Source organism: Cebus imitator, unplaced genomic scaffold (genome assembly GCF_001604975.1).
Source record: "Cebus imitator isolate Cc_AM_T3 unplaced genomic scaffold, Cebus_imitator-1.0 Scaffold84, whole genome shotgun sequence".
Taxonomy (NCBI): Eukaryota; Metazoa; Chordata; class Mammalia; order Primates; family Cebidae; genus Cebus; species Cebus imitator.
Window position 1 is genome coordinate 6,085,881 of NW_016107399.1, and position 23,671 is coordinate 6,109,551.

Below are 23,671 nucleotides of genomic sequence, written 5' to 3' on the forward strand. Positions count from 1 at the left end.
GGGGGAGAGAGAGAGAGAGAAAAAAAAAGAGAAAGGGAGAAAGGCAGAGGCAGGAAGGAAGGAAAAAAGGAAGGAGACATGAATGATTTGTAACAGAATATGGCTTATAAACATAGAAAAAAATGTTCAACCTCACCAATATTCATGGAAATGCAAATAAAAAGAAATAATGAACCAACACATATTTAGAAGAATAATATCCAGTGTTGTTAAAAATTAAATGCTAGCTGGAAATAAAAACTTATGATTTCTTAGAATATATTTTGGCCAAAACAAAAACACAAGTGTTCATTATCTTTTGACATAGTTATCCTACTTTTAGGAATTTAAACTAAAGAAAAATTCAGAGATGTGGGGAAGCATTTACAAATACGATAACTCACATTATTTTCATTTGCTTACATATATTTTAATGTGATAAATTGGAAAAAATCTAAACATACACTTTAACAATATTTAAATTATGGTACATTCATGCAATAGAATTTATACAACTACTAAAATAATTTCTGAAGAATGTTCAGTGACATGGGAGTATAATTATGATCTATTAATAAAGCAGTATGTAAAAATTATATATACTATATAATCTCAATATATTGTTTTTTAAGTACGTAGAGAGAAGTATATCAAAGTGTTAAATAGTTATCTCTAAGTCTGGGATAAAGGAAAGTTATTTTCATTTTTATGCAGTTCTGTACTTCCTCAATTTTCTATTACAAATTTATAGTATCATTAAGAAGAGAACTTTTTAAGAGAGAAAATCTTGACAAATCAAGAGAAAAGAGTAAATATATATATATTTCTTAAATGTTTTTCTTAAAACACTTAAACCACTTACCTGTGGTATACAGTCAGTATATGCAAACATTGATTTAAAGCGGTCATCCATGCTTATGTGGTAAAGAACACACATTGCTATTTGTTTGTAGTTGTCATTGCCTAGAAATAAAACATCATGGTGATAGTGATATAAATATGTTTTTAATATAGCACCCTCAAATCAATGTACTCCAACTTAAACTACTGAATAAAATCCTTATATAAACTTAATCTGAAAAATATTTTGAGTATCTGTTTCAAATCCAAAGTTTGGAGCAAGCATATTCATGTTATACATGAAACATCACTAATTTCCAAGATAGAATGTCTACTTTCCAAGGTATATTTTTGAAAAAGAAAATTAACCCTAAGAATTATTTTCATGAGTCCAACATTAGGAAAATTGAGTCATCAGCCTCACCACCTTTACTGTTTTATCAAAATATGTGATTAATGCAGTTCATTTACAGTGGTGATATATAAGAAATAGTAAATAAAAAAGCATAGTTCTATGAATCAGAAACTGAAAATATCATCCAAATAATGAAAGAAGTAAAGTAGTAGTTATAACAAAAAAAATGACTATAAAATGCTATAAGCTATAACATAAAATATAGTATGAAGAATGTCTCAGAATTTCTAAGGTAAAATTACTCTAGTTTTACACACTTTGAAACTGAAAAAAAAATGAATAGGTATCATAGATTTGAAAACATCATTTAATCCTACCTGCTTTCAGACAGAACATATTTTAAGGACCTACTTATGATCTCAAAGTCACTGAAAAAACTAGAGCCAGAAAAGTTGCTTAACTAAAAATTTTATCCAAAAAACAACATCCTTTTTGAAAATTCTGGGAATATAAGAAATCCTGAAGATATTCCCAAGGTAGTTAGAAATTCTTTAACAGAAATAAGCTGGTATAATTTCTTTTCTTTTTTTTTTTTTGAGACGGATTCTCACTCTGTTGCCCAGGCTGGAGTACAGTGGTGGGATCTCCACTCCCTGCAAACTCCACCTCCCGAGTTCAAGTGGTTCTCAGCCTCCCAAGTAGCTGGGATTACAGGCAGCTAATTTTTTATATTTTTAGTAGAGATGTGGTTTCAACAATATTGGCCAGGCTGGTCTCAAACTCCTGACCCCATGATCCTCCTGCCTCAGCCTCCCAAAATGCTGGGATTACAGGCGTGAGCCACTGCACCCAGCCCTAAACTCATATTCTCACAAGGCCTAGCACAGAACATGGAAGTTGTTCAATAAATATCTGCTGATTGACTCTGTTTCAATATTTAAAAACAAAAGCTGAAGAAATAAACTCATTTAGTCAAAGACAGAAATTACCAGTTCTAAAAGGGGTTCAGAATTTCAGACAAATAAGATTTGAGACAGAAGTATTTTATGAAATTTCAACAGATCTTTTATTTATTTTTTATTGTACTTTAGGTTCTGGGGTACATATGCAGATCACGCAGCATTGTTGCATAGGTACAAACATGGCAAGGTGGTTTGCTGCCTCCATCCCCATATCACCTATATCTGGCATTTCTCCCTATGTTATCCCTACCCAACTCCCCATCCCCTGCTGTCCCTTCCCTAGCCCCCCCAACAAACCCAAGTGTGTGATGCTTCTCTCCCTGCGTCCATGTGTTCTCATTGTTCAACACCCACCTATGAGTGAGAACATGCGGTGTTTGATTTTCTGTTCTTGTGCCAGTTTGCTGAGAATAATAGTTTCCATATTCATCCATGTCCCTACAAAGGACACGAACTCATCGTTTTTTATGGCTGCATAGTATTCTATGGTGTGTATGTGCCACATAAAAGTAAGCAAAAAAATATAGTGACCCTCTAGTTCCCAAATTTATTTTGAACTTCCTTACTATCTGATATATTTTATCTAACATATAAGCTCCAGGAAAGCAAGGACTTTATTCACTGCATTAACCTCAGATGCAAGAATAGTACCTGGCACAAAGTAGGTATTTAATAATTGTTGACTGACTAGTAATAATCATTTATTAAACATTTACTACATATCAAGAGCCATGTTGAACTACATGGCATTGAATCTCAAAACAATCTGTCAAATAGGTCTTATCATCCCTATGTTTCAGATAAGAAATCTAAAGTTTAGAGAAAAATAAATACTTGCTGCATAGCCTTGTAAGTGGTTGAGTGGGGATTTAAACACGGTCTCTCTGATTCCAAAATCTTTACCAGGTTATGTTACAATAGTAGTCTCAAACATTTTTTTCCTCATTTGATGCCTTCGGTATTGAACATTTTTATATCACAAGGTAAAATTGTTTTCCAAGTAAGATATTATTATCAGGTATACAAGACTGATAAACACTGATATATGAGAGAATTAAACATGTTTTTAAAATATACTGCTTTTTAATTCAGACTTTTAGATTTTGCATCTTTCAAAATGGTTTGGCTGAAGCCTATTTGCTATTGCTTACAACAGCAATAAGAACAACTCCCTGGGATAAGATAAAAACAATTTGTTTGTCAGATGAACAAATACCAGTAAGCATTTTCACCCTAACTAAAATCTATAAATTCACTAATTCAACTACTTGGAATACAACGTATACTGGAAATATATTTTATTTATATGAAATAATATTAATTTCATTCATTTTAGATTTTTTTCCTATAGCATTATTTAAAGAAAAATTAAATTCATAGAAAATTTACAGAATAGAGAGTCCAGATCAAATCATTTACTCACATTTCTTCTGTTGTTTGAAGAGCTTTACTACAAAATTTTTAAAGAAGAGAGAAGCTAAATTAGAGTCAGAGATAGGCTCTAAGGATAACGACCATTGACTAAGGCTAAAATAAAGATAAGATACAGTAATATGGGAGAAAATAATATTTAAAGTCTTTGTTTAGAGGTGAGAATTTTATGTGGAGGGAAGTATAATGTAAAAATTGTGAAATCGCTCCACGTAAGAAAAAAGTGCAGACAAAATAAATGTTCTCAACCCCAACAATTTTGTCCTTGAGTTTGGAGCACTCTAAATATGTAAGATCTATCCATTTTAATGTTAGATTTTAACAGAGCACAATTTTATACTGTTGAAAGCACCAATTTATACTTATGCTAGTCTAAAGCACATTCATCATAGCAAAACATACATTTAAACAGATTTTCATGATATGTAGGTTAAGAATGAAAAATTCCAACTTCATACCTCAAGGAAGTAGGAATCCCTTAGTCTTGCTCAGACTGTATTTCACATTCTTTTTTTTCCCTTAGAAATTTAGATGTTTGAACAATTTTTCAAACAGACTTTTAAAGCAAACTCTCATATTCTGAAGGCAAGTATCTCCTTCCCTGTGATTCCAGTTATTTTCTGCCTGTCATTCAGCTGTGGATAAATCCTAGTCCTACTTAATTTTACAGAATATTTGAAGATACTTTCCTTATGTAATGGATTCACTGGAAAGTAGGATTCCAAGTAATACAACTTATTAAATGGTAAAGGAAACAAAGAAAAATAGATAACTAATATAAAAGATACTTCAACAACAAAGTAAATAATCAAACATTAAAATTCAACGTGAGGCTCGGAATGAAATAGGAAGCTATCCTATGCTCTAGGAGAATCTGTCTGCTATTCATATCAATGAAAAAAATTTTAAAAAGCAATGTCCTAAGGTGGCACATCATTTATGTAAGGTGAGAGGAAGGAAGGACTCACTTTTAAAACGTAAGTACTACATCAAAAGAACAAGAAATTACTGAACATTGGGAAAAGCTAAAAATAAATAAATAAAATAACAAGGGAAATTCTCTAGTTAATTTTATGTACATGTATGTATACATATGTGTGTGTGTGTACACACAGCATTCAAAGGCCAACTCAGAATAAACGGTATCTGTTAGAACAGAAAGTAATCCCAGCACTTTGAGAGATCGAGGCGGATGGATCGCAGGGTCAGGAGTTCAACGTCAGCCTGGCCAGCATGATGAAACCCCGTCTCTACTAAAAATACAAAAAATTAGCTGGGCATGATGGCACACCCCTGTAGTCCCAGCTACTTGGGAGGCTGAGGCAGGAGAATCACTTGAACCTGTGAAGCTGAGGTTGCAGTGAGCAGAGATTGTGCTACTGCACTCCAGCCTGGGTGACAAGAGCAAGACTCCAACTCAAAAAAAGAAAGAAAAGAAGTACAAAGAAGAGTCCTAAAATTACTGGCAGTTGGATAACATAGGTAAGAATCAGTTCTCAGATATAATAATTTATTTTAATTTTATATAGCAAAACTAATGTCTAATTTCCAAAAGTAGGATGATTCATTTTGCAGCCAGTTATACTCGTGTACTTTCTCATTTTCCTTTTCTCTTCACACTTATGGCCAAAAGTGAAAGCTTCCTACAGTTCTCACACACCTTCCTAATTCTTCTCTATCTGTGATCCTCTTATTAAAAAAACTCTGAATAGGTTTCCCATTTCTTATAATATTCATCTAAAATGATCATCATATCCAAAAGTTTGCTAAAAACTAAAGGTCTGAAGTTAAGAGAAGCTCTAGGGACATAAGGCTATGAACAACTAATCTTTCTTATACCACAATTCTTTGAGAGGTTAAAGAAAAAGGGTTAAACAAACAATGGTATTGTTCTTATTGCATGTTCAGCATAGTTTTTCACATTTAGACCTTACAGTAATTAAAGGGGTAGGTATTATCTTTGATTCAGAGATGAAGCAATGACATTCACTAAGGATATGACTCTTTCAAAAGGAAACACAGATGTGAATCAGGGATTCAAACCTAGGTCTGACTATATAGCTCATGCATGTACTTTTTACCAAGGCTTCCAGGAGGCAGCAGAAAGACTGAAATCAATAACGCCATATAAATGTAAGTTATTATCATCATTCCTTAGGGCAAAGTACAGGAAGCAGATTTCACCTAGAAGGACTCTTAGGATCTGCTGGATCTGGGACTTCTGGGGAAGAGGGTGAGAAGATTGGCAGTAGTGAAGAGAGGAGATGAAATGAAGAAATGCAATCAGATATTTCTCAAAGGACCTGTGCCCAGATATAGTAGGTTCCAATGGATGAAAGAAGTTCTTGATGGGGCAAACTGCGTTATACCCCAATCAGTTTTGAGGACTAGACCTATAGCAGCCTAAGTTCTGAAATTCACTCTCACTAAATTAGACAGTAACTGCTATCAATCTGTGATTTTATGAGAAAAACAAGGTGCTAGACACTTAAAATGTGAATAGAGTGATAAAAGCAATGTACAAACATAGTGGTTGAGAGTTCAGGCTCTGGAGACAGACTGCTTGGGTTCAATCTGTGGCTCTTCTCTCATTAGCTACATAGGCTTGTGAATGTTATTTAAATTCTGTGTTTCAGTTTCATAATCTGTAAATAACCTACCTGAAAAGGTTGCTGTGTGAGGATTAGGTGAGAGATTCCTGGTAAAGCACTTAGCACTAAGTTTGACATACGATAAACCAATTCAATAATTATCATTTCTTATTATCATTATTATGTTGGCAGTAACATTCTTTTTGTTTTACCAATGCAACAGTACCATCAGGGGTTCCTAATACATATGATGCTTTCTGATTTGTTTTGTTTTAAATCCTCAAGACTTGAACTGTAGTTAGTAGTAAAGTAAGTTGGAGAGGCAGCCGAGATTTCTGAGATGAGCTAGACAGGGTTCAGAGGTATACTCTGAGCCTGTGGCTGCGCCACTTGCCTTTCTACCTAGTCATTTTCCTATAAAGCTCTGCTGTTCATAATATTTAGGCTTAGAAGAGTCATCTTACACCTGAGGCTCTACTCACTGAATCATGTATAATAAGAACCCATCATCATTCTCTCACTCTCATACAGTTACAAATTCCTTAATAAGGCCGGGAGCGGTGGCTCACGCCTGTAATCCCAGCACTTTGGGAGGCCGAGGCGGGTGGATCACGAGGTCAAGAGATCGAGACCATCCTGGTCAACATGGTGAAACCCTGTCTCTACTAAAAATACAAAAAATTAGCTGGGCATGGTGGCGCATGACTGTAATCCCAGCTGCTCAGGAGGCTGAGGCAGGAGAATTGCCTGAACCCAGGAGGCGGTGGTTGCGGTGAGCCAAGATTGCACCATTGCACTCCAACCTGGGTAACAAGAGCAAAACTCCGCCTCAAAAAAACAAAAACAAAAACAAAAACAAATTCCTTAATAAAAAAATAATAAAAAAAATAAAAAAAAAAACTTTACTAAAGAAAATGATCCCCTCTCTATTCCCCCCTCCACACGCATTGAGAAATCTCTCCACCTTTCATGTTTCCTTCTTTTAACAGAACTTGCTTTCACTTCTAAAGTGGGGAATAGTCATGGAGGGGATGGGCTATCAAGCAGATGAAAGAACAGACAGAAGTCTGAGGACACTGAAGAGAAACCTCACAATTAGCTGTTTCATTTACCTTTCAAAATTACCCTGTTTCATTTACCTTTAAACAGCATGTCCCAGACAAATAAAATCTATATAAGCAGAGTTGTTTTCCCCATGTTTTAGCTGAAGACAACTGAAAAAAAGAAACTGGACTACAACTAGTGCTGCACCAGATAGACATATATTTTTTTGGAGGAAAGCATGTGAAAGGGAGTTATAACACAGCTAAGGGACTATAATATTGTATTCAGGGGTCTAAAACCAAGTTGCTAATGTGTCTTCTGGATTTTATCTGGGTGAAGTTTCCCCTAGAATTCAAACAACTGATTTACAAATAACTATAAATTTAATTTCCCCCTTTTTTGTATTTAGTTAGGGAATGAAAAAGATATAAACTGGCAATTGGCCTTTATTAAGAAAAATACATAAATATTTAAAAAATGGTCTTGTTACCTATCTATTATCTTGATGATGCTAGTTCTACAGTTACAAATCACATATTTTCTTTCTCTTCTAAATAATTTCAATATATGAAGACTACAGTATATACACCATATGTATCTTATTCACTGAATCATAAATGATTACATAAATAATCAACTGCTTAATAAAAATGCCTATAACTTCATGGCAGCTAACAGATACCTGATACCTATAACCAAAAAGACAAGGCATTTTAGAACAAAAGAGAGTAACTGGAGTGGGAAGATGTCTGGAAATAACCTGAATTCATCTATTCAGTCACAACTCTGCAGAGAAAGTAAAGGCTCTTTGGCAGCCAACATTTATTATTATGACTCAAAGTCTAATTTGCAGATCACATAGCAATAAACAGCTATTAGAGAGATTAAATGGTCTAAGTAAAATGAAGAACTTATCCTTTATTGTAAACTAATAGTCTTCTTCATTCACTGAAAGAATATCTGCGTTCTTACAAAATAAACACCAAGAAAAAAATCTTATATACCCTAAATGAATTCCTACAAGGAATGAGACTGGAGGGCATGATTTTTTCATGAGAATTCATGACTAGAAGCCATAAACTCTAGCTAACCAGCTAGGATTCTTCTACATCCTACAAATGGCAGACATTTCAAAAGGCTCCTTTAAGACATAAAGACATCAATTATTCCCTAATGGCATCCCAGGTAAAAAGAGGCTGCCAACAGTCGGCATCCTGGCACAGCACCAAAGGCTCCGTGAATTTTGGGCACAGGCAGTGAAAAGACTGAGTATCTTGAGAACTAAGTTCTTAATGACTGGAGGTGGATTAGTCAAATCTGTTCAAGTAATAAGGGCAGGGTAAAAAAGAAATGGCCTAGTCATTATGATTCCTTTGGTATTTATGGTAATAAACATGAATCATGATGAACTCACTGGCTATTAAACGCAGAGGTCATAAGTACTTCAATAGGATTTCCACAGGAATTCACCGTTAATTAGCTGGATCATTATTTGAAAGTGTTACTGAATTATCTTAGCATTTGTGCAGCCATTCCCCTCAAATTGGTCATTCCCAGCTGAGGGCAGTTAATGCCTTAACAAACTGGTCATTAACTCCAGTAACTGATTTTGTGGGAATTATTGCACTTATAAAGTACATTCAAGAGTTTATAAGAAACATTGCATCTTTTTTTCTTTTTAAAGAAATTTACAGCTGTAGTTCAGCTGGGGCAGCTAAAGGAGAGAAAAAAATCAGCTCTCTGGGCTGCTCTCAGAATCGATTTTCTGCCAATTAAAGGGCAAAACACATGCTGATGGGTTTTGAATTTTAAAATGTCTTCAGTTTTTTCACCCCTGAAGTGTTTAGTAAAACCACCATTCAATTACTAATTTTGTAAGACACTTGGGATTTTTCATTCACAGTTCAGTCAAGCAAAAATATGAGTTCTGAACACCAGAACTCAAAGCCAAATTTCTGCTTCGGCAGTAGACCCAGCCCAACACTGTGAAAACAAAGTGAGAACACAAGTTACAGGCCACATTATTAGCCAGATTCTCATTCCCATCTACACTCTATGTCTTCTTTCAAAGTAGAACACTCCCTTTGATGTCACAAAGACTCCATGAAAAGATAAGAGAAGTGAGAATATAAGCACACCTGTATTAGAATAGAACAGCATTAAGGTGATATATTACCTCTGAAAAGTCTGTATGAATACAACATGCTTCAAAATTTGCAGATGTCTTTAAATTTACTACATACATTTAAAGTTATATCAATACAGTGAAAATGCCACAAGCAAAACCCACCACTTAAAAGATAATTGCAATAATTATTGAGCATGTTGACTAAACTGACATAGACTAAAAATATACTGAAGTTATATTAGAACATCTTTGATACTTATTTCCATATAATTTTATGCTTATTAAAGCATATACTGCAGATGCATACTCAGTATAGTCTATTTTAAATTTGAATTTGCACAGACCAATGCTTAAGATTTTAACTACCTGAATGATCTGTTTTATAATAGATTTCTCTATAGTCAAGATTTGAGATGAACAAATAAAAATCAATAGCTATTAACTATCAGTTAAGGGGAAAAAATAAACATAATTTATAGGTTACAAAGATTAGTATAATTGGACATAAAAAAATTACTTATCCATGAACCAGTGTACCTCAGAAACTATTGTTTTTTATGTCCAATTATTTAATTTTAAAGGTATGAGAAACTAACATTGCAGATCTACCAGTAAGCTAAACACTCTATTTTTAGAGATATTCACTAAATGAGTACTCTTATATACAACGTTTTGATGGATTTTCACTGTATTTTTTTAGTATGTACAACTGTACATTTTGCCATGCAGCTTATTTTTCAACATGTCTTCGATTATTTTATTGTCTTCACTAGAAGTTTTATTACATCCAGAAAATACAACTTATCTGCAATAAGCCCTAAAGAATACACATACTTGTGGTACAAAACAAGAGGACCAAAATAAAGCCCTTAACAATGACTACTTTCTAGCCTATATGTCCACATCATTGACTTAATATGCTTTGGCCAAATTTTACCATTGAGAAATGGAGACACCCTAGGCAATATTCACACACACAGTATTGGAACCAGCTGGTGACAGAAGAACCTTAAGAAAAAAGGCTTCTTGATTTAATTGGGAAAACAGGAGGAAGCATAAATTTTACTGCCATTAATAACTTCAAGCAATCTTGATATGACTCTACTTCACCCTGACGGCAAGACATGTGCTTTCTGTTAAACTGTTTGCCACATCTGACCCCCATTGTTTGCTCATTTGATCAGGTAAGAAAATGTAGGTTTATTTATAGGATAAATGAGGCCTATTAAAATTGAGAAACAGTGTAGTAGTCTATGAGGAGTTGCATTCTGAAACAGATGTGTGAAATTCCATAACAGTTTGGTAATAAACAGACCAACCAAACCAATTTATTATTTTTTTAATCTACTTTAAGTTTCTTAAAGAAACCATCATAAAGGCAACCTAATTTCAAAAAAATGGAAAATACTTCCTGCTTGGAATTCATTATTCTGACCATTTCCAAACAGTTTTTAATAAGTCAGAAAAGGCAAAATGTTGCTTTCTTCACAAAATAAAGTTTTATTTCTTCATTCTTCATGATGCTGTTGGTAAATTAAAAATTAGGTAATACTAATATAAAGTGAATAAGTGAATTTAACATTGTGGAAAAATTTCAAAGGTGTTCAGATGTTAACTTTGTCAATTTTCTTTTAAAGACATATGACAGAATGGTCAAAGGAAATAACCCTTAATTTCTATGTGATCAAAGTTTAGAGTTCAACAGTATCTGCTCTGGTGATCTCCAACAATAAGGGAAATCAGACTTGTCTAAACCGGAAGAAATCAAACATTTATCACTTAACTCTTGACCTGGTCTGACTCCTTACATGCTGATGAAATCTTTCTACAGCGCTGTAAAATGCCCTGAACCCATATTACCTAAATGTAATCTAGAAAAAAATGAATCAGGTGCCATTCTTACTCTCAAAACCAATTTTGGGTCTACTCACAGAACAGAGAAACATTGTATCAATTTGGAACACCTTAGAAACTCTCATTTGCCTTCCAATGAAGACAATATGGTCTAACATTACTGACTAAAAATATAAACCTTTTGAAATTATTCACATAAAATTGTAAAACAGGCTTGACGTGCTATTGAATTTAGGAGTCCCAATTTTCCTGTCATAACCAATAACATTAGTTTCTGCACACACCAGCCACGCAAACTGGCAAAGACTTAAAACTCTTAAACTTAGAAGAATCAACATTTAAGTGATAGTGCAAACCTTCATACTAGTAGCTTTCAGTGCCATACGTTTATCACTGACCAGTGTGGCTCTGCTGATTAAAAAACAACTTTAAGAAATATGTCAGAGCTAGCTAACTTTTTTAGTTAATTTGCACATAAGTTTATAGATTATATATGAAAATGCTTAACACAAGTTAAACACATCAGATGAATATTCGTTATGACTCAATTTATAGCTGTTACAATTATTGTAAGTATAGAAAAACTTAGCAACACCTATAGGTAACACTACTAATTCCTCAGTTTCTAAGGATGACAAACATCCTCATCTCTGCTTATAAATGAGCTAAGGAGGTATCCCAAGCCAGGGTAATTTTGTGATACTGGGTTCAAATTATACAGACTTCTGAATACATTTAAAGAACAGTTTACTAATCTAGGATTAAGACTGTTGTTTCATCTCTTTGAACAGTGGTTCTCAAACTATCTGTGGTGGTGAGACAGGTTTTTTATTTCTTTCCCCTAACATTTTTATTAAAGTATAATAAAGTATATATATAATTAAATTATAATATATATAATTAAAGTATAATAAATATATTATAAATATATAATATAATAAATGATATAAAGTATAATAAAAATGAAATTAAACAAAGGATACATAAAATAGAAGATCCAAATTTGTATTACAACACTCAGCAGACAAAATCTTATTCCGTAAAGCTGCTATAGGTGTCTAAGTGCTTACTTTTAAATTTCTGGACTCACACAATATAGACCAGTAACAACTAATAACAAATAGACCAAGTATTAGTCTGAGGACCACACTTTGAGTATCACTGTATTAGAAGATTCCTGTCTTGAATTCACTGATACATGAGAAAGCTATAAAATATAAGTGAAATTAAGGTGCTATTTCAATGTTTAAAACAAACCCTTTATAACCCAGCCTAGAAATACTCAAAACTGTGAAGGAAACTGTTTTCTGTGTCCCTAATCTCTCATTTGGCAACCATTAGCCCCCTCAAGTCTTTCCCTTCCTTTTCTTCCTTCTTATCATGACTAACATTTGTACAGAACCTTCTACTTATTAAATACATGTTTATTCTCTCATCTGATTCTCAGAACAAACCTATGAGATAGAATCTATTTTATCCCCTTATTTTCTAAATAAGACAAAAGTCTCAGTGAAGATCAACTGACTTGCCTAAAGTCACTAAGGTAATAAAGGGCAAAGAGAAGACTCAAGCACAGCTCCTTTGATACTCCTTCTTTTCATGTGTTTCTTTCATCCATTCATCCCTCTAACCACCCACCAAATATTTATTGAGAACATACAATGTGCTAGGCATTGTTCTAGGTATTAGGAGTAAAGAAGTGAACAAAACTGATGGAACTCCATATTGTCATGGAGCTTATGTTGTTGGGGCCTGGAGGGAGGACAGGGGAGGTGGGTGGTGCACAGGTAATAAACAAGATAATTATATGAAATTTATATTCAATGGTGATTAAGTACTATGGGGTAGCAGCTATATTTTGAAGATACAGCTCACTGGATTCCTGAGAGTTTGGATAAAGCATAGGAGTGAAAGAGGGGAGTCAAGAATAACTCCTCCAGTTTTGGTCTGGTTAACTAGAAAGATGAAGTTACCACTGACTGACGTGAGAAAGACTGTGAAAATAGTAAATTTAGGTGAGTGTAGGGTAGAGATTGGGAGCTTAATTTTGAACTTGTTAAATTTCAGATGCTAATAAGGCATCCAATTAGTAATATCTGGACCAAGAAAATCAGAAAGGAGGCTGAGATTATTTTATTTATATTTGGGAGTCATCAGTATAGGCAGAGTATTTAAACGGAATGAAGTCAGCAAAGTAGTAAGCATAGATAAAGTCCAAGGATTAAGCACTGGATGCATTCTAATGCTTAGAAATTGGAAAGATGAGGTGGAAGCAGAAAAGGGGACTGAGAAGGATTGGATATTTAGGAGGATCCTAGCTATTAAGAGTACTGAGTCCTGGAAAACCAATGGAAAAAGTTAAAGGAGGAGGGAACTGTAACAAATACTGCTCATAGATTGAGTAACATGAGTACTGGGAATTGACCACTGGCTTTAGCAATGTGCAGGTCACTGGAACTTGACCAGAGTAGTGTGATGGAGTGTTTGTGTGGAAGGTGAAGGGTGGGAGTGACAGCTTCATTGGAAAAGACTCAATAGTGTGTAAAACAATGAGAGGAGAGGACAGAAAGAGGAGAGCGAATAGAAGGAAGCAGAGAGAGGGAGAGAGAGATGAAGATAGCAGATAGGGAAAGAAAGAAAGAGATTGAAAACAGGGAGAGTGGGCATATTAATACATATGAAAGGGAAGAGGAAAAATGAAGACAGGAAATGAAGATAATTCTTTTGAGGAGAGTTAAAATGGGAAGAAAAGAAACAACATAACTAACTAGAAGGTAAAAGAAGTGAGAGTGAAAAATAATATTTTTACAATTGCTACAAAGAAAATAGAACACGTAGGAATACAACTTACAAGGGATGTGAAGGACATCTTCAAGGAGAACTACAAACTACTGCTCAAAGAAATAAGAGAGGACACAAACAAGTGGAAAAACAGTCCATGCTCATGAATAGAAAGAATCAATATTGTGAAAATGGCCATACTGCCCAAAGTAATTTTAGATTCAGTGCTATCCTCATCAAGCTACCATTGACTTTCTACACAGAATTAGAAAAAACTACTTTAAATTTCATATAGAACTAAAAAAGAGCCTGTATAGCTAAGAGAATTCTAAGCAAAAAGAATGCAGCAGGAGGCATCACGCTACCTGACTTCAAACTATACTACAAGGTTACAGTAACCAAAACAGCATGATACTTGTATCAAAACAGATATATAGACCAATGGAACAGAACAGAGGCCTTAAAAATAATGCCACACATCTACAACCATCTGATCTTTGACAAACCTGACAAAAAGCAATGGGAAAATGATTCCCTATTTAATAAATGGTGTTGGGAAAACTGGCTTAGCCATATGCAGAAAGCTGAAACTGGATCTCTTCCTTACACCTTATACAAAAATTAACTCAAGATGGATTAAAGACTTAAATGTAAGACCTAAAACCATAAAAATCCTAGAAGAAAACCTAGGCAATACCATTCAGGACCTGGGCATGGGCAAAGACCTCATGACTAAAACACCAAAACTAATGGCAACGAAAGCCAAAATTGACAAATGGGATCTAATTAAACTGAAGAGCTTCTGCACAGCAAAAGAAACTATCATCAGAGTGAACAGGCAACCTACAGAATGGGAGAAAATTTTTGCAATCTATCCATCTGACAAAGGGGTAATATCAAAAATCTACAAGGAACTTTAACAAATTTACAAGAAAAAAAACCAACCCCATCAAAAACTGGGAGAAAAATATGAACAGACACTTCTCAAAAGAAGATATTTATGCAGCCAACAAACATGAAAAAAAGCTCATCATCACTGGTCATTAGAGAAATGCAAATCAAAACCACAATGTGATACCATCTGATGCCAGGTAGAATGGTAATCACTAAAAAGTCAGGAAGCAACAGGTGCTGGAGAGGCTGTGGAGAAATAGGAATGCTTTTACACTGTTGGTGGGAGTGTAAATTAGTTTAACCATTGTGGAAGACAGTGTGGCGATTCCTCAAGGATCTAGAAATAGAAATACCATTTGACCCAGCAATCTCATTACTGAGTATATACCCAAAAGATTATAAATCATTCTACTATAAAGATACATGCACATGTATGTTTATTGAAGCACTATTCACAATAGCAAAGACATGGAACTAACCCAAATGCCCATGAATGTTAGACTGGATAAAGAAAATATGGCACATATACATCATGGAATACTATGCAGCCATAAAAAAGGATGAGTTCATGTCCTTTGCAGGGATGTGGATGAAGCTGGAAACCATAATTCTCAGCAAACTAACACAGGAACAGAAAACCAAACACCACTCATAAGTGGGGGTTGAACAATGAGAACACATGGACACAGGGGCGGGAACATCACATACCAAGGGCTGTTGTAAGATAGAGGACAAGGGGAGGGATCGTATTAGAAGAAATATCTAATGTAGAGGACAGGTTGATGGGCACAGCTAACCACCATGGATGTGTATACCTATGTAACAGACCTGCAAGTTCTGCACATGTATTCCAGAACTTAAAGTATAATAATAATAAAATTTAGTTAACATTTTAAAAGCTGACATAAAAATTTGGAACATTACTCAATTTAAAATATACAATAATATCACTCACAACAGAAAAAAAAGTGTAAATAAACTCAAAAATTAAAATTGTCCAAAAGAGTTCACCAGTGAAATGCCACTTTTATTATTGTTATTATGTATGCACTCTGTAAAACATTGCCATCTGTCACCATGAGCTGTTTAACTTTTATCCAAGAACAAAGGCCCTTCCAAAGAACACATTTCAATTGGGTATTTATGCTCCCTCTTGTGCTCAAATCATCCGTAAGCATATTGAACAAGCCTCAGCTTATGAAATCTCTAAGCCAAAGCAAATGAGAGGTGTAACAAAATATGTGCATGATGCATCAGACAAAAAGCTAGGAAAATTTAACTTTTCAAGTTACTTTTGAAACACTATCAGTACATTCTCCAGGGTACTGAAGAATACACTATGACAAGGAATTTCCTTGCCATCTTCCAACCCAGGATAGTCTGACATAAGGAAGCACTCTTGATACATATCAAGGTCAAGTGGCTTAATAACTTTTGACAAGGGAAAAGTTTTTTTGAAGATCTGATTCTTGGATAAGACAAAAAAAAATCTTCAAACACTTTTAAAAAGTTAACACTATAAAAATCCCCAAAAGACTAATTGTATCTAACAATTAGTTAAGTAAAGCCAAGTTTTGTAGGTCCAATTCAATTTGCAGATAATCACATTTGCTGAAACCAATGGCTATGATAGATCTCCCAGATGTTAGCATTAACTTACCAGACATAAGAAACTATCTGTCAAGGTACAGGAATGATATAACTGAAATGATTTATAACTGATACAGAACTAAGCAGAAATAAATTTAGTATCCTTATGAAATCTCAGGAAAATAACATATTAAAAAAATAAATGAATAAATTTGGGAATATTTAGAAGGAGGAAAACAAAGAAAATATTCAGATATAAGGCTTCCCGTGGAACCAATTAAAAATTTAGATTTTCTCCACTCTTAGGAAAAGATCAAAACTACTCAAATCAATTTCAGCATAAGTGAAGATAGAAAATTTTAAATAATTATTTATAATATTCCTTACAAATCTCTTTTTGTGTCCCTGGTTTAAAAGACAAAGCTAAATTCAGAATTCTTAAATGAAATGCTTTATGTGACAAAACAATATTAAAATAATTTTTGGTTCTATTTGAATTAGTTTCCCTTAGAGCCTTACATGGGAAAAGGGCTGAGCTATAATACAATTTCTCCTTTGCCTTTAATTATTCAAATCACAAAACTTTAATTGTATATATTTTTTCAGTTTATTCTCCAAGTAAACTTTGAGTAAAGTTATTCAGCCATTAACACCAATCTTACAACAGCAGGGGTCGCAATGTACTAGTTCAATGTTTCAGGAAACTGAGAAGCAGGTTAACTGTTCATATTGCATAGAGTCTGAAAGATTCACAACTCATTGTACTGTAGTTAAAATAATCTATCATTACATATAAAAAAGATCTTTCTATTGTGGAGGTCCCCAAATTATAATTTAAAAAATCTTCTTAAAAGCTGACAGCGTTTCTAGTGAAACAGCATAAAAATCACCTACGCTAAGTTCTACCATATGCATTAGCTCCACAGAGGTGCTTCTAACCTCTTTAAAAATAAGTAATTTTTATATACGTAACAGGTATTTTTAAAATTCAGTCTACTGTCAACTTGAACATATATTAAACACTGAGTTTATTTCTGAAGAAAAAGGCAAACTGATCATTCATGTCTACTGCATACTTTTATATTCTTTTCTCTACAGTAAAGAAAACACACCCCAAATACTTTCAATATTTGATTTACAAAAGGTTTTTGTGGTTAAATTTCTCTAAATTTTAATTCCACATAATCACCTCAGTTATTTGCCAAAAACTAATCTAAAATAATTTAGATTGCCTACTATTTAACTCATTAAAAAATAAACTAAAAATAAAATTTTTAAAAAATCCAGCAGAAACAGTGGTATTTCTGAATGTTTGAGGAAAACAAGTTTAACCACTTCCTCTACTTCATTATTTTTCATCAAACCAACCAGGAACATAAAATCAATGAGTAACTAATAACTAGCATAAAAAGGAAATACAATAAAATATGAAGTGTCCATTGCAAATAGAAAAGGTAAATACTATTTTGTGAACATTTTTATTTAATTACATATATTAAACAAAATAATATATGTCAAATATATAACGTGTATGTGTATGTGATGTGTATGTTTTTATACATGTATATTCACGTGTGTATACAAACATATACACATCACATACACATGTGAGGGTTGGGCTACACTGTAAAACATATATTTTTAAAATGTACTTTTTTCACCTTAGGAAAAATATATCTTATTATGGATTGAGGTAAAAAATGTGTGAAAGTCAGTGTTTTAAATAAATTTTTCCTGTCCCTTTAAAATCCATGTCCTTTATAACACAGCTTCCTTACTACATCTTTTGTATAAGCATAGTAGCCAAAGATCACATATGTTAAATATATCACTGAATTACTCAATTGACAAGTTTAGCTTATTGTGTTAGGAGTTAATGATTTAATTTTCTACACATGTAACATATACATTAACAAATGTAAAAATGACCATTCTAGTAACATCAGAAAATCAATTATACACTAAATGAAATTTCTATGAACATAGTAGAGAGATATAGCCAAGCAAAATCAGTTTCTTCAGAGTCAAAAGAAATGTTACAAGGTCCATGCAATAAAACTCAAGAACATTACTACAAAGAGAACCCTTGGGGAACTCATTTGGAATTCATTTAAAAATATATATACAATTCAAATAACTTTAGTTGTCAGTTTCCAAGACCACAAGGGAACAGAAATAGATTATTATAGAAGAGAAAAATTGCTGCTATAGAAATGTTGCTGGTACAGAAGAAATGTGAAGTGACAGCCAAGGCCAGGGGAAAAACAGAAAACTTGTATATAAAAATGAAAAATACATGGCGTTCTGGGGCCATTTAGCAAGGGGAAATCCTTGGGCACAGTAATAATATTTATGGCCCTGTACAATAAATTATCTTCGGACTTGCAAACTTGAATAAATGATAATAGAAACAATAATAGCTATACCTAGGGTCTCTGGCTCCAAATCCCATGTTTTTAATCACTACACTACACTGCTCCACTAAAATTTAAAATTACATTCAAGATATTAAAGTAAATTTAAGAAAATACTTTAGAAAACAAAGATGTAATTAATTTTTAAAAGCCTTCTCCTATAAACTGAATGTCTATGTCCTCCCAAAACTCTTATGTTGAAACATAATCTTCAGTGTGATAATATTTGGGGCTGGAGCCTTTGAGAGATGATTACATCATGAAAGCAGAGCCACCACGTATGGGACTGGTGTCTGTAATAGTCTGTTGGCATACTGCTAATAAAGACAAACCCACGACTGGGTAATTTATAAAGAAAAAAAGGCTGGGGAGGCCAAATAATCATGACTGAAGGCAAATGAGGAGCAAAGTCACATCTTCCATGGTGGCAGACAAGAAGAGCTTGTGTAGGGGAAACTCCCATTTATAAAACCATCAGATCTGCTGAGACTTATTCACTACCAATGAGAACAGTATGGGGAAAACATCCTTATGATTCAATTATCACCACCTTGCCCTGCCCTTGAAATGAGGGGATTATTGCAATTCAAGGTTAGATTTGGGTGGGGACGCAGCCAAACCATATCAGTGCCTTTAGAAAAGACACCTCAAAGAGCTCCATTTCCCCTTTTGGCATGTGAGGATATGGTGAGAAGACAGCTCTCTATAAACCAGGAAGCAAGCCCTCCGTGGATCCTGAATATGTTGGCACCTTGATCTTGAACTTTACAGCTTCCAGAACTGTGAGAAATAAATTTTTGCTATTTATAAGTCACCCACTCTATTCCCTTACAGAAACTTGAACTACCTAAGATACCTGTGTATGAAATGATTAAACACCCTTAATAATATAAGCCTGGAGAACTTATCAAAAAAGATCCTTTCTAGATATTTAGTTTTTTGGGATTCTATGTATTTTTATTTTGATGATAATTTCACATATTTATAATTTTGTAATACTGCATTATCTCATTTAACTCTTCCCTATTAATGTATGCTATTATTATCTACATACTGGAGATGAGAAAACTGATATATAGTTTAGGTAATTGTACACTATCACATAACTGGTATCTGATGAAGCCAATATTCAAAGGCATATAGTCTGGCTCCACAATCCCAGCTTTAATTAATGTGCTCTGGGCTACCATAGTTGCAAGACGGACTACGTACTGTGGGATTTGCTATGATGTGTCAGGATGTACTATTTAAGAGATTCTGGTAATCCTGAAAACCCCAAAATAACTTTCAGGATCATATTCTTACTCACCAATGTTCCAGTTCTACTCATTCCAGGCATTTGTCCACTCCCTTGAAGTTAGGCATGGCCAAGTGATTTCCTTTTATTAACAGAATGTAAGCCATAATAATTTGTCACTTCAAAGTGGAAGCCTTTAAGAAAAGTATGCAATTCTCCATATTCCTGTTCCTTCACACTTCTCTATTTCTGTTCTTGGCACTAACATTCTAATAGTCATAGATTTTATGACATACTTTTCTATCATTACCCACATCCAAACAGTAACTATAACATATTCATTTCAGCTATGATATGTCCCTTCTGCCCTTTCCTTTTGCCTCATACTGGACATACTACATCTTCCCTAAATGAGGTTTTCTTTACTTCTTGCTTTGCCTACTACAACAGGCTACTGATCTCATCTTCAGACTCTAATGTGAGTCCATCAAATAGAATATGTGAGATTAATTTCCCTTGAGCATATTTTTTATTATAACCTACCTAGATCAAAAGTCTGCAATGATTCCTACCATCAGTTATAAGTATAAACTTCTCAGCAATGCTTTAAACTTTGTAATACCACTTAAGAGCATAAATCCATTTTTCTAAATGTTACTTTCTGCTTATTCTTAGTCATACTCTATGCTCAAGTTGAAAGGCAACTTATTATTCCTTTTATTGGCCTAGCTCTATCTGTGCCTTAGATCATGTTGATTGCTTTATCTGAAATACTTTCTACAGCCTACATTCTTAATTCTTTTATAAATATCACCCTGTGAAAATGACCAATTTTTCAATATCAATTTCAAATGAAACCTTAATGATAAAGTATCAATATGGGAATATCATCTTTTTTGAATCTCAGATATCTATAGGTTGAAAACATTTCTCTATAGTGCTTAGCACTATGCTTTGCCATGGTAGAGTGGAAATTTAATTCAATTTACTGAATTAAATTGAACTATATATTCAACAGAGCAAACTTTAAAAAAAAATTACATAGTTTGTCAACAAAAATGTAACAATTATGAGAAAAGTATTCCTACTCAGAGTAACATAAGTCAGCAACATTTATAGAATGTCTACTTCATAACAAATGATGACGTTAGTAAGAAACATAACAAAAGCCAGTATTTACTAAGAAAATACTATGTGTCAGGTACTTGGCAGGCAATTCCTCATTTGATCTTCAAAAACTCTAAGTTGAATTATCATCCTCATTTAAGAGAAAAGGAAACTGAGTCACAAAGAGTTTGCGTAACTTGCCCAAGGTCACATGATTACACGTAAACCGTGACAATTCTACTAAAACAGTCTGACTCAAGAAACTGAGCTCCAAAAGAGATAAAATATTAATTTATATATTGGATATGTCTTATATCCCACAATTTACTACTTGTTAACAAATTATGAAGTGGGTATCACGTGAGTAATTTCTTAAAAATCTCTTTTAAATCATACATTTTATCATATGTTACAAGGCAATCATTTCATAAAAGCACAAGACTAGAAACTGAACAAACCAAATAACTATGAATTCCTTCAGGCCAATGACTGTAATTTGTTTATCTTCATATATGGAGAAGCTGACCTAATATGTGACACATAATTATGTCAGATTTATAATAAGTAAAAGGTCACATGAATTAAATTCAAGACCAATCAACTTTCCTTTTAAAGTTTTCTTTATTCCTCAAATTTCTACATTGCTTTTGTTCTCCAAAACCAATTTTTGAAAGTGTACCTCAATAGAGTAACTTCTAAAAAGTATAATAACATTGTAGTGCAGTATTTGAATATACAGAGAAAGCTGTAAAAAAAGAATGAAACTGCCATTGTGAAGCAAAGGAACAAAGAGTTAAGTAACAATTTGCTTTCTGGGTAAGAAAGGCAATGGCACAGCAGGTAGAGGAAAAAACATGTAAAACAGGTAGACAGCCACTTAGATATAAAAGAGCTTATTTAGGAAACTGCAAAGGTTTCAGTATGGTCGTGGTGTAAAGTATATGTTGGGACTGGCGGAGCCCAAAAAGATAGATATTGGATAGGCTGTAAAGGGATTTAATACTCTACAAAGAAGGTTAGCATTATGTTGACTGTACAATGTTAACTCTCGAACTCATCCTTGTCACATACAGGTATCTTGCTGGCAGCTAAAACAAAATAACTTGTAAACTGAATTCTCTAAGATAGTAGTTTATAAGTCATGCTATACAAAATACCCTTTTAAGAGGCTGGGGTGGGAGGATTGCTGGAGCCCAGGAATTCAAGACCAGCCTGGGCAATATAGTGAGACTGTCTCTATTAAAAAAAAAAAAAAATACCCTTTTTAACTTAGTAACAAGTTTCCACAAATTAGCTCATTTTTAAGTAGTATTTTAAAAGTATGGCAGAATATAAGAACTTAAATGATACCTGCTTTTTTTTTAAAGAAAAATGCTGAAGATAAAATATTTTTTTCCTTCTTGCTTCCCTGTTTCCTTATCTTTCCTTGCATCATTACTTTCATTTTGGCTCAGTATGGATAAAGGAAGTCAAAGGGTTAAAAGCTGCTATTTTATTTCATTCTATAGCACCATGGAAATCCTGGTACAGACCATTTTTCACTTACTCTGCTTGTTTTTATTATTAGTTCCAATCAAAGAATAGAGACAAAATGTTTTTTGTTCAGGAGGCTTTTCAACACAGAGCTCAATTTTCCAGTGATGTTGGAAATTCCAGGCAATACTGTCATTAATTTTTAAAAAGCATACCTAGGAGTGCAGTGAGCTTGGGAAGCAGTCCAACTTGTACCATCTTATTCCTCAGTCCTGTGTCAAAGGATAGATTTAGTAAAAGTCGGAGGGTGATATTCAGCAGATCTTCATGCTCACAAGGTATCATTTTCACCAGTTTTTCAACAATATCCATTTCCACCTAAGTAAAATAAAAATACAAATACAGTGATGTTCTGTTGCAAAATAGGACAAAAATAATATAATTATTTTTTCTTTGTTTTTACCCTAATGTATATCTATTTTATAATTATATGTTAATCTTATACTCCATTTCAATCTGTAAACTTTCCTGAAATCAAACTTTTGAGAAGAAAATATATATGCCACACCATCCTCTCCTTCCCTCATTTAATTGCATCAACTGGAGGACAAATTACATTTGATCCTCAAAAATACTTTGCATCATTGAATACCACCTACTAAGTACCAGGTCCTATGAAAAGAAGATCTCATCTTGGCTTTCAAGGATTTCTCAGTAAAAAAAGAGTGTAGGCATGGTGAAGTGACTTACACCTATAATCCCAGCACTTCGGAAGGCCGGGGTGGGGATTCCAAGGTCAAGAGATCAAGACCATCTTGGCCAACTTGGTGAAGCCCCATCTCTACTAAAAATACAAAAATTAGTGGGGTGGCCGGGCGCGGTGGCTCACGCCTGTAATCCCAGCACTTTGGGAGGCCGAGGCGGGTGGATCACGAGGTCAAGAGATCGAGACCATCCTGGTCAACATGGTGAAACCCCGTCTCTACTAAAA

General features: G+C 33.9%; 1 protein-coding gene across 2 annotated transcripts in view; it reads right to left on the minus strand.

Annotated features, from left to right (window-relative positions):
- The window catches only part of KIFAP3 (kinesin associated protein 3), a 143,706-nt gene that overhangs the window by 67,469 nt on the left and 52,566 nt on the right, over positions 1-23,671 (minus strand). For both annotated transcript variants that reach the window (XM_017534138.2, XM_017534139.2), the window contains exons 10-11: positions 22,896-23,058; positions 842-942 (exon numbers count right to left, since the gene is read on the minus strand). In XM_017534138.2, coding sequence (XP_017389627.1) covers positions 842-942; positions 22,896-23,058 — 264 coding nt within the window. The remainder of the gene's footprint in view (positions 1-841; positions 943-22,895; positions 23,059-23,671) is intronic.